General features: G+C 42.8%; 1 protein-coding gene and 1 long non-coding RNA gene across 10 annotated transcripts in view; one reads left to right on the top strand and one right to left on the bottom strand.

The window, feature by feature from the left end:
• LOC109966671 (uncharacterized) overlaps nucleotides 1-1,736 on the top strand; it is a 5,289-nt gene extending 3,553 nt beyond the window's left edge. Inside the window, exons 3-5 of one of the 3 annotated variants that reach the window (XR_002275814.1) lie at nucleotides 1,169-1,245; nucleotides 1,476-1,582; nucleotides 1,661-1,733. This is a non-coding gene — a long non-coding RNA (uncharacterized LOC109966671). Of the gene's footprint in view, nucleotides 1-1,168; nucleotides 1,246-1,475; nucleotides 1,583-1,660 lie in introns of all 3 variants that reach the window. The other 2 variants (XR_002275813.1, XR_002275812.1) reach the window with 2 other exon arrangements.
• The window catches only part of LOC109966669 (signal transducer and activator of transcription 5B-like), a 38,908-nt gene that overhangs the window by 17,548 nt on the left and 9,300 nt on the right, over nucleotides 1-12,060 (bottom strand). For all 7 annotated transcript variants that reach the window (XM_020611704.1, XM_020611701.1, XM_020611706.1 and 4 more), the window contains 6 exons: nucleotides 10,378-10,534; nucleotides 9,064-9,153; nucleotides 8,644-8,821; nucleotides 5,577-5,707; nucleotides 1,668-1,819; nucleotides 1,037-1,192 (listed from right to left, as the gene is read on the bottom strand). In XM_020611704.1, coding sequence (XP_020467360.1) covers nucleotides 1,037-1,192; nucleotides 1,668-1,819; nucleotides 5,577-5,707; nucleotides 8,644-8,821; nucleotides 9,064-9,153; nucleotides 10,378-10,534 — 864 coding nt within the window. The remainder of the gene's footprint in view (nucleotides 1-1,036; nucleotides 1,193-1,667; nucleotides 1,820-5,576; nucleotides 5,708-8,643; nucleotides 8,822-9,063; nucleotides 9,154-10,377; nucleotides 10,535-12,060) is intronic.

The following is a 12,060-nucleotide window of genomic DNA, read 5'->3' on the forward strand; positions in this document are numbered from 1 at the left end:
ATTTCCCCGGAGGAGCTGGAGGAAGTGTCTGGAGAGAGGGAAGTCTGGGCATCTTTGCTTAGACTGCTGCCCCCGCGACCCGGTCCCGGATAAGCGGAAGAAAATGGATGGATGGATGGATGGATGGGGTGTATTCAGGTTTTTCAGAAGAGGCTGGACATCGCAAGTGTCCTGACAGTCCTGTAAACCGTGGTCAGTCCTTGTAGACTGTAACTAGTTACATTAGTTTATTGAACTGCATTGACCATGGGCTGTATGTAAAAGTGGACACTGTGTCACCACTTTTTGCCACAGTGCAAAAGTGCGCCGATACGGCGGTGGCTATTTTTCTTTTGTGATGCATTTTGAAACCAGATCCTGCACAGTAGTGACCAGAGGTGGAGCCATGGTATGGGGCCACCAATCAAAGCTGTCAAGTCATCTGAAATACACCCCTTTTTATATCAAATAACTTATTAGAAAAATGACCACATGTACACAAATCAGTGTGATAATATCTATATCAGAAATCACCACTGGGAAACACTTGATTTGTACTTTGAATTTTTAGTTTGGCTCATGTCCTGTCCTGGTCATGACCCACAGACTGTATACAGCCAGCTATCACCAATGTCAGTTTTATCCAAACAACTCTAGTGTTCACTGGAGATCACACGCTAATACAACCAGCTGAACAACATCTGGAAAAGATGTAGCCTGGGGTCACAGTACCAGACACCCATCTAACTTTGGTCAAGGTGACTGGCCCACAAAAATCAGAATTAGTAAGCAGGTACAACCCTGAACCTACTGACGCCACAGTTGTTACTCTAGGATTCAACATGTAGATTGGCTGGGCAAACTCCCATGACCACCAACATCCTTAAAAATGCAATGATCACATCACTGTTCCACAGTAATGACAGAATCTATATTGCTACTCCTGAATCAGTTAGCTTGGGTCTACTTATCAGAGTCCAAAATGTTTTAAAATGGGAACCAGTCTGCCTAGCCTAAACCTCTACACAACTCTGAAGAGGTAAAGTCTAGTTCTCACCTGGTAACCAGGGCAGAAACGACATCGGTGATGTCACTGTTGAGTTTGCTCAGCAGCTCTTCCATTGGGCCTGGCAGTGGTAGCTGCTGAGTTAGATGTTCACAGCGCCGGATCTGTTGTCTATTCTGCCAGATCAGATCGGCCAGCTTCTCACACCTTGTGGACAAGGATAGGAAGAGAGATTCCACCGTAGGGCAAAAAAGGACCAGGTGAGGAAATCATTTGTTGTTCCACTATATATTTAAGCATATTCACTCAGCTGGCAGCTGTTTAATATAGCCCTTCAAAAATCTTGTACAGTAAATAAATTGTTTGATAGAGGTGCTGATTCAACTGTTTGATCATTTTTGAAAGATGTAATTTGTGCTGCTGTTGAATTGTATTGCATTAGGCTGACAGGTGTTACCATTATTTTGTCCACCACATTTATATCAATGAGGCTAGGCTGACAGAAACCCCAGTTCAACAGCCTCCAAAATGACCACACAGCTGAATCGACACCCTGTGAAACGATTCAGAGAAAATTCATGCACTTGCTTGAGGAAGGTAAAACCGCTTACGAAAATCAACTACCCTGTAATGTAATGTAACATGCAAGTCAAACTAAATAACCAGCATTTCCAGGCTGTACCAGGACTGGAGGACATCAAGCCCCCCCTCATGGGGACCTCCATTGCCAGCCAGCTGCTGCCTCCTCTTCCACTGGATAAGTTCCTCATCCAGGATCAGAGTTTGCTGCTTTCTCAACAGACCCAGGGTCTTCTGGTGCTGTTCTGACAGGTCCTGCAAGCAGATCACCAGGAACATGCTGAAGAACACTTGCATTTGTTACAATCACTACCATACACAAAGTTAGAATGACCACTTCACAGTTGTATGCTTCTGCCAACCTGTCAATTTAGTTTACATGCATGTCTGACAAGACTCAAATAATATAAGTAGTGAAGATTTTAAAGGAATGCGCCAATTTTGAAGAAATCCCCTCAGTGTCTTCCTATATAGCGCTCACAAGAATGGGACAGACATTTGTTCACAGTAACCTTGATCTTTGACTACTAAAATCTGATCATCTTATCCTCGAGTCCAAGTGGATGCTTGTACCAAATTTGAAAAAATCCTCCAAGGCTTTCCTGAGATATGGCTGTCATGAGAATGGGACAGGCAGAAAAACAATCAGAAAACATAATGGCTCCAGAAAAGTGGACCACATGCACATGTATGCTGTAATAACCTGATTACTGTAAAATCTACATGTTGCTGTATGTACTGTTCAGCTGTGGAAACTAAGCTTGCTTCATATTATCAGGGTGAAAAGTTTTGTCGTAGGTTTTTTTGAATTTATGCTGCACATGTCTGGAATCTACAGTAATGGAGCAAAAACAAGAGTGCTTTGCTGCTGAAACTAAAATACTGGTGGAAAACACTTTTTTGGAACTGCGTGTGTGCATTAAACATTAAGGAAAAGGAGAAAATATTAGCCAGCTATCATGAGCTCAACAGAAAGATCAGTCATACAATAAATTCATAACAGAAAAGTCTGTTGGCAAAAGTTTGAAGCCACAAGTTTAAAGGGTATCTGATGGAGCTAGAGAGGGTCTGCTTTCACCTTGTCGTTAGGGGTTGAGTGTAAATTTATTGATAAAAATGTCAATTTTATCAATTTAAAACTGAATAAACAACACAAAGTGTGCAATAAATGAAGGGATCCAAACATTTTCAAAAGCAACAGAAGAAGGAAGGGGAAACAGAAGGAACAAGTCTATGAAAAATAAAATTCTACTACTCCTCAGCCTTGTGTGAACAAAGCACTACTGTGAACTATATCTTTACTGCACAGCATTTAATTTGCTACAATAACCTTTATTGCTGTGTGTTTTTAGTGTCTGAACTATGCCTCATTGTCTCTTTGCATGTGTGATTGAGAAAGCAGTGGACAGATTAGCTATATACATATATGCATACAATATCTATCCATCTATCTATCCATCTATCTATCTATGGCCCAGGAAATCTAATCAGTTCATCCTCAGTCCAAGTGGATGTCTGTGCCAAATGTGAAGAAGTCTCCTCAAGGGGTTCCTAAGATATCATGTTCATAAGAAAGGGACAGACTGAGGCCTGGATGTATAGACAACCTGATAAAATAATGGCTCTGGCCACAGCTAGAAGCATAATAATGCTTCAAACACACCAAGACTCACCAAATCTGGACTGGACTAACAGGGAGACTGTTAAAGACTGTTTCAGGTTTGTGAAAACTTTATTCTATTTATGACCATCTTTGAACTAGGTCTGGTCTATTGTTGTGTGAAGTCACCATGTTCTTGCTCTCACAAATAAAATGAAGATTTCACAAAATAGAATTTTAAAAAAGCATTAAGGTTTTAACTAGAATGAATAACACCCTTTCACAACAGTAAGTGGATTGAAAACTGGAAAAGTTCTTGTTCTTTCCAAACCTAGATTGGAATTTACCTCTAATACTGGTGAAATGCAGACACAGCACACTATATACTGTATGCTACATCAAGACTCCACAGTAACCAAACACATGTTTCCAATTCTTTAAGCTCCAACAAACACACAAAGGCACTGTTCAAATTACAAATCTAGTTAGCTATTACTTATGTAATTACTAAGCTTTCTTATGTTAGCGGAGTAGCTAAACAGAGCAGAGATCATGGGCATGTGTACTTGACTCTTGCTGCAGAGATTGCAAAAAGTGTTAGGAATTCTGAATGTGTTTTTAGACAAATTTCTTTCCACCATTTATAAGAGCACCAGAAACTGCAGCAGAAAGACTGTTAACTTTGTGAGGCAGTTGCAAACCTGGCCGCGAGGCCTTTGCTGCCTGAAAAGTCCTCTGCCCTGAAAGAACGCGCTCTGTGAGCTTCATTTACCAATGGTGTGCCTTATGAAAAGAAGAGTGCAAATATACAGTCCCCGTTGCAACAGTGGAACCTGTGACGAGTGTTACTCGGCTCAACACGTTTCATTAGGTTGCTATAATGGAAAAACCCCTTTAGACTCCTGGTAGGGAGTCAAAGTGTAGAGGCCAGACTAAGTGTGATCCCTGGTCCTCCAGGATGGGGGTCGCTAATAACCCTCTCCTGTAAAACTGCATTGTTACTAAAATTCAAAGCCAAGCAAGATCTGGCCTAGGGGAAGTCGTGGCCATGCCTTACAAGAGTGATCACATAACACGCAAGGGACAAAGCCAACAGGATACCCTCAAGCTGAATAGACCACTGGTGCACCCAAATTGACATCATGAAGACTGGAAACTGGAATGTACATACACTGAACAGAAGCGGTAACACTGCACAAGCAGCAAGAGAAATGCCCACTAGAGATACAGAAATCATGGGTATTAGTGAAACACACTGGACATGGCAAGGACAAGTGCATTTTATAGAAGGAGAAACCATTATTTATTCTGGAAGAGATGACAACACTTATAAAGGAGGAGGCATGCTGATGTCAGAAAGAGCAGCAAGAGCCCTGAAGGACTGGACTCTAGTTAGTGAAAGGCTCATTAAAGCCAGGTACTATTCTAAACACATCAAACTAACAATTATACACAAATATGCATATACAGAAGATGCAGAAAAGCAAGTAAAGGATGACTTTTACATGAAACTGCAGGATATCATAGACAGTAGGAATATATAGAACATGATGATGATCACTGGAAATAATAAATACTAAGGTAGGGGATGAAAACCCTGGTTATGAAAGAGTAATGGGCAAGCACAGAATGGGACAGTGGAATGACAATGAGAATGGTTGTGCAAAATGTGCGACATGAATGAGCTAGTTATAATAAGAACATTACCCATGTTGCCATATGCATGAATATCTCCGGATGGGCCAACCAAGAATCAAATAAATAATGTGCTAACCAGTAAACAACTCAGGAATCTGGTAAAGAGGGGTAGAGAGGCAATTTTACCTGGTTGGACCTAGTCAAATAGCCAGCTACATGTCTGAACTGAAGTGGTCAAATTGCTGGGAGAGGCACAGTCAATAAGACGACCGTTTCTGTTTCACTGCCTTGTTTTCGCTAACGCCACTCCCTCTCTTCATTCATCCTCTAGCTCAAACAACCACAGCTGCACTCGTTCTCCCTTAGTGGAGTTGATTTAGGGCAGGCAGTGAAATTTGGGCCCAAATATAAAAAGAACGCAACATCACAGGCTCGCATAAAGTTTATTTTGAATTTGCAACTACTAGGTCTGAAAGAGGCTTTAGTGCTGAGGCTGGGGGTGAGTGACAGTGACAGAGCAGAGCAGAGCAGAGCAGAGCAGAGTAGAGTAGAGTAGGTACTTTATTGATCCCACAGTGGGGAAATTTCTGTGTTACAGCAGCAATAGAGAACAACCAACATAACACCATAAGAACAGACAGAGGACACAGCTGCTGTAACTTGCTGCCACTCCGCGCGGTGCATGAGGTAAGTCAATGTAAAAATGTACTAAATGACAAAATCAAGTGTGTGTGTGTGTGTGTGTGTGTGTGTGTGTGCACCATGTTTTCATACAAGCCTGTGTTTCTGTAGTGTGCTGGCCTCTCTGGTGAGCCAGGCCTCCACAGTGGTCCTCTTGCTCTGTAGGGTGGTCTCCCGCTGAGTGCGCTCAGCTGGAGGAAGTGAAGACAGGCTGCTCAGCTGGGCTAATAAAGCAGAAGGCAAACGAAAGAAAACTGTTCACTTTTGGATAAGGAAGTAACTTTGGTAACTCTTTACCAGCTCTGGGCTGCAAGTTTTATTGCAGCAGAGGAGATAGCCAAATCAGCCCGGCCATTTACCGAGGGAGAGTTTCTGAAGAGCTGCATGATGAAAGTGTGCGACGTCTTGTGTCCAGACAAAAAGCAGGTGTTTGCAAATATAAGCCTTAGCAGAAATACGGTTGCTGATTTTAAGTTCAAGTTTATTTATTTTGGAATAATATTGTATCCTGTCTGTTTCGATTCATATTTATGTTAAAAAACGTTTAGTTTTAGTCTGTTCAATAAATGTTTATCCTGTTCGGCCTGCGACCTAAAGTGTTCTTTGAGTTTTGGCCTCCTGTGCCATTGAGTTTTACACCCCTGCTGTACAGGAACATTCCTGGACATGCACTAACCTCAGGCTCTACTTTTCTCCACATCCTCTGGTCACAGTGCAGCAGCAGGAGGTAAAATATATCCACAAAACCAAGTGCAGTCAAAAAAAACCCACTTTTAATATGGCACTGGTGGGTGTTATCCCTGTAACAGTGTAGATACATCATAAAATACAGAAAAACATGCCATGGGCTCTTTAACTGCAAACCCTTCTATTCACTGCAGGAGTGTTTACATCCCATCTCATGCCTGTATTAGCCAGGCACTACAACACCTGGGTGACCAGCTTGGCATTCAACACCATCATCTTGGACATCCTCCACTCTAAACTAAACCAGCTCACTGTGCCTGCCCCCACCCATCAGTGGATAACCAGCTTTCTGACAGACAGGAAGCAGCAGGTGAGGCTGGGGAAAACCACATCCAGCACTTGATCAGTCAACACAGATACCCCCCAGGGATGTGTGCTCTCCCCGCTGCTCTTCACCCTCTACAACAACAGCTGCACCTCGGGAGACCCCTTGGTTAAACTTGTGAAGTTCACAGACAACAACAGCCATCAGACTCAACCAAGATCGTGACAAGTCTGCACACAGACAGGGGGTTGAACAGATGGTCCTGTGGTGTGGTGGCAGCAACAATCTGGAGCTGAACAAAATGAAAACAGTGGAGATGATAGTAGACTTCAGGAGGAAGTAGAGTCTTTCAAGGTTCTGAGCTCCATAATCTCCCATGTCCTGAAGTGGACATCCGACATCAGCACCATCACCAAGAAGGTACATCAGAGGACACACTTGCTTCACCAGTGCTGAAGTTCAACCTGCCCCAGGAGTAACTCATACAATTCTACAGAGGAATCATCAAGTCTGTTCTTGGCATTCCATCAGTCTGGTTTGGTTCAGCAACCAAACAGGACAGGAACAGACTCCAGTGGACAGTCAGGACTGCAGAAAGAATAATCTGTGCCAACCTGCCCTTTGTAGAGGACCTATACACCTCAGGGGTTAAGCACAGGGCAGAGAAGATGTTCTACTTACATCTCGCATCCCGGACACAAACTGTGTCAACTCCTCCCCTCTGGATGGCACTACAGAACAGTATATTCCAAAACAACTAGTCACAAGAACAGTTTCTTCCCCTGTGCAAACACTCTCATGAACAGTTCAATCATTTAGTCAAGCGTAGTGACCCGCCTGGGAAGCCCTTAAAACAACAGGGGAAGTCACACACAGAGGTACAGTTAAAGCCAATTGAGCTGGAGCATGTTTTTGGATGCATTTTTCATGCAACAGAAAGAACTCCATTCTATAAAATGTCTCCCTGATACACAAGCGTGAGCCGCACACCACCCATTTTATGCTTCAGGTCTTATTTTCTCTGGTGCATTGAGTGCATTGTCTCCACACACTGCTGTTTAAATCACTCAAGTCCCCAGTTATTTTCTGTTGCAAACTTTTTACTGGGGTCTGTCTGGATTGGAAATAACTGCCTATAACATGTTATGAAACCTGTTTTAATATAAAACCTGTTTGTAGAGGCGGCTTACGCGTGCCGTTGGTACTGTATATATTCATTCCACTTCGAAGGGCTCGTCTTACATTTTTATCGACTTTATTGAGTTACATACGAAATTATATAGTACAACACGGGACACGGTAAGAAACCGTGTACCTCTACTGCTACATACACATTAGCCCCCTTCTGCCCTTTCCGCTAGAAACCCACGGGGCTCCACCGCCCTTCACCCCGCCCTCTATCACATAGAACCATACAACGAAGATGCACACAAACTAGATACATCTCAATTAGAGCGCACCAAACTATCATTAAGAAACTAAATGATATAACCTGCAGTTTAGCTCGTACACTGTTCTTGATTTCTGTGACATGCAGGGCACACCCAGTCTCAGATGCAAGTTGCGCCTACACCCAGTACTGTGCTTATACACAGTACCTGAAACTGGGTGTGTCACAGGGTTATAATTAGATGAATTGAGCCTCTTAACTCTTGTCACTCATTTGCTAGCTTCATGCTCTGTGTTGAGTGACCTCTTGATTAATATTCCCATGCTATGCTGCGGTCTGGTTGCTAAATAAAACACACAAGGACAACTAAGAAGCCTTCATTTCTTATTTTTTCCATAACAGTGCCTGTTATGATTACATGCACAAGGCCTACATGAAAACTATTGTTGTCCAGCACATTTACACTGCTTTTTGGCTTGGTAAAGACCATTTGTCTATCTGCTGCCCTCGCAGCTCATCAGGAGCTGATGACTGACTGGTACTTTGTCACTGAACGTCACATCTCACTTACAGTCAAGGCTGTGGTTACATTACCACACCAAACCTCTTTATACACAGGAAGCACTGGTCTCTGTACCGGAATCAAATTCCTTGTGTGTCTAAACATACTTGGCCAATAAAGCTAATTCTGAATTTCAGGGTTCCCGTGCATGTCTGAAAGGGGTTTTAGTGGGTTCTGTGTTTGTGTGTGTCCTTGCCCTGGATGCGCAGGTTCTCCTGGTACTGGATGATGAAGTACTCCTGGCTGTGCTGCAGCTTTCTCAGTTCATTCTCAGTCTCCTGTGTGGCTAAGCGGAGCTCCTCAAAGGCCTGGTTAATCTGCTGGTGGCGCTGTGAGAGACTGTCCATGGCTTTACCCTCACTCCCACTGCTGGCCTACACAAAACCAAAAGGTCCAGATGTTGCTTTCTTTCTGTCCCCTCAGTTTGGTACCATCAGTACAATACAACCAATCATGACAATAATACATGTAATTTTTTTGTTTGTGAATCATGGTCTCCAGCATTATTTAATTCCCTTCAAAACATTTATATCTCAACCTCTGCCTCAACGTGAGGACAGCAAATGCCACGGGATACCTGCAAATGGTGACGATTACCCACCCTTTCAATACTTACATTTGTAGCTTCTTGAACCAGCCTCTGTTCTGAGTGCAAGATATGTTTAATGCAGCGCACTAGCTCCAAAGGACAGCGGTCGTAAGTGCTCTGCAGAGAAACCAAACACATACACACAGGCAGTAAACTTTAATTAGATCAATTACTTAAACTTAATACCATGTCAACATTTTGGCCAAAAATGTTACAACCAGAGTTCCTTCGGTCCAGCTAAAGTCATGGCTCCGTTCTTATTAAAATGAAACAGAATTTTATTATTGTTGCAATATCTGCAGCAATTGTTATTTTACATTCCTCTAAGCAAAAATGACTATCTTGGAACCTAGAAAAGTACTACACCATGGAACATTTGCTACTGGATGAAGAGTAGGACGGCATTTAGATCAAATATTTGTTTCAGGCAAACGCCCTTCCTCGGCATGACAATTAACAACAGCCCAGTACAGTCCTGTTGCCAGACATGTTAATACAGATCACAGTCAGTGACTTGTGTTTTATGGGCACTGAGGTTGTTCCAAGTTGCCCAATGAAAAAGTGGCTAAAAAAAATGTTACTAAAATAAATAAGTAAATAAATAAAAGGAGTGTTTCTGGATTAATCACCTGGGTATTTTAATGCCATTCAGTTTATCTTGTTTTTTTTGTAGTTTTGTGTGGGTGTGTTGGGGGGGTGTGGGGTGTGGGGGGGGGGGGGTTATAGGTTTGCCTTATAATCTGTCTGCATTTGTTTTAAGTGTACTGTATATCATGTGATTTATAAGTCTCCTTATTGGCTATATTGTTGTGCCTAATTGTGTTATTTAGTTCACCTGTACTGGGGTGTAGTATTGTTGCTGATTTGCAAGCTGAATTTGGGCGTGCCTGAAACATGAGCGCAATGGATAAGTAACCAGACAGCACTCAAGAGAGCATACTGTAGGCACTTTGTATGGAGTTAGAAGCCAAAATATTGAAATTGACCATATGGTGAAAATACCTTTAAAACATTCCTAGATGCAGATGATGAGCTAGATCAGCACAAAAATGTAATGGACTGTTCATTGGGCCATACACTACTTAAATGCACCAAACAGTTTCAGTATAACAGTTCAGTGACTGGTAAAAAAGAAGGTTTGTGGGCAGGCTGGATTATATTGCTGCATCTGTTGCTGCTTAAAGTGCCTTAGATATTGTGTTACTTATTTATCTACTTTATATTTCATTTGTATTTTGTGGCATTCATGTGGACAGCAAAGTAAGAATTTCATTGTACAGGGAAACACATTTCCTAACTGTGCATATGACAAAATAAACACTTTGAACTTTGGTACACTACCTTGAGCTGGGTGGCATAGTGACCCAGCTTGATCTTGAGCAGAAAGCCATCTTCTCCACACTGAAGCTGAGATTTCCTCTGCAGCTCAGACACCAGGTTGTCCAGCAGACGCTTGGCTTTGGCCTCCTCTGCTGGGTTGTCCAACTCCACTGAGTCCCTGTGAAACATGATTACATTTTGGATTGTTACCAATCTGAAGCCAATGTCAAGCTCAGTGCTGCTTGACTAAAACTAGCTATTGATGGCCAAACTGGCTGTTCAGGACTATTAATTATGTAAATCTCTCATCAACTTTGACTAATAATCATCTGAGAAGTAAATTAAATTCCTCATTCATAACAGGATCACACACTTTCAAAACAAGGTTACATTGTGCTTGACAAAAGCACAAGATAAACACAGGCAAACAATACCTGGGGTTGCTGTTGTTGTAATACAACTAGCTAAAACCAAGTCAAATATCCAAAGGCTAAAGCTGTCAGTTGGATTTGCTTGAGGTACTTGAATATGTCTGACCTCTCATCCAAAAAGCTTCTTCAGTTCTGACTCATCGGTGGGGAGTCCCAGGTATTTAACCTCTGTGGAGTCTTTAACACCTTGTTGGCCATCGAAGTCACATGTGGACTGTTAGGGTCACATAAGTCAAGATGTAGATGAGTGTTAATCCTGCCTAGGGAGGAATGTCAGGACTGCACTGCAAGTGGCTGTTAAGGGTGTCATATTATGCTGTCATTGCCAGTGTCATAGCCAGCTATTGGCCCATGCTGCCCGGCCTGAATACACGTTTGTGTTTCCACTGCACAGTGTGAGGGTTGCTCTTGCAGAAGATGTCGTGGTGCCATCTTTGATGCAACCAAAACAGACATCAACAGAGTAAACATGGATTCAACACACATAGCTGCGGTATTGTCTTCCTTTCATTTCTTCATAATGCGCTGCTATCATTTCTTCTTTCTTTCCTTTTTTTAAGAGGGTGGGCCTCTTTCTTTAGTTGAGACACCTAATGTAGATGTAGTTCATCTAGATGTAGCTTAGCCCAAGCTAGCCGCCCCCCACAGCTTCCCGAGCAGCCGGGATCTCAGCCAGGTGGCTGGGTGACATTTCGCAAGAGTCGTAGCTCCAAACAAATGCCCACGGAGCATCACCTGCCTGTTCACGTTTCGATTTTCCCCACTCAGCGACACAACCGCTGAGAAAACAACTCTGGTAATTGGTAATTGGAGACTCCTATTTGAAGCTGCTGACTAAGGATAAACGTAAATACAGTAAGGTTGTTATTCACGTCTGCGCTAATGACTCCCGACTTCGCCAGTCGGATGTCACTAAAATTAATGTTGAGTCGGTGTGTAACTTCGCTAAAACAATGTCGGACTCCGTAGTTTTCTCTGGACCCCTGCCCAATGTGACCAGTAATGACATGTTTAGCCGTATGTCGTCATTCAACCGCTAGTTGTCTAGGTGGTGCCCAGAAAATAATGTGGGCTTCATAGACAATTTGAAACCCTGGCCTGATTATCAGAGACGGCATCCATCCCACTTTGGGTGGTGCGGCTCTCTTATCTAGAAATCTGGACGAGTTTGTTTTACAGCCTAAATTATGACAACCCAGAGTTGAGTCCAGGATGCAGGGTCGCAGTCTTAGACGCCTCTCTGCTGTCTCCTTGCAGCTGCTACCCACCCAAC

This window comes from Monopterus albus, unplaced genomic scaffold (genome assembly GCF_001952655.1).
Source record: "Monopterus albus unplaced genomic scaffold, M_albus_1.0 scaffold117.1, whole genome shotgun sequence".
NCBI lineage: Eukaryota > Metazoa > Chordata > Actinopteri > Synbranchiformes > Synbranchidae > Monopterus > Monopterus albus.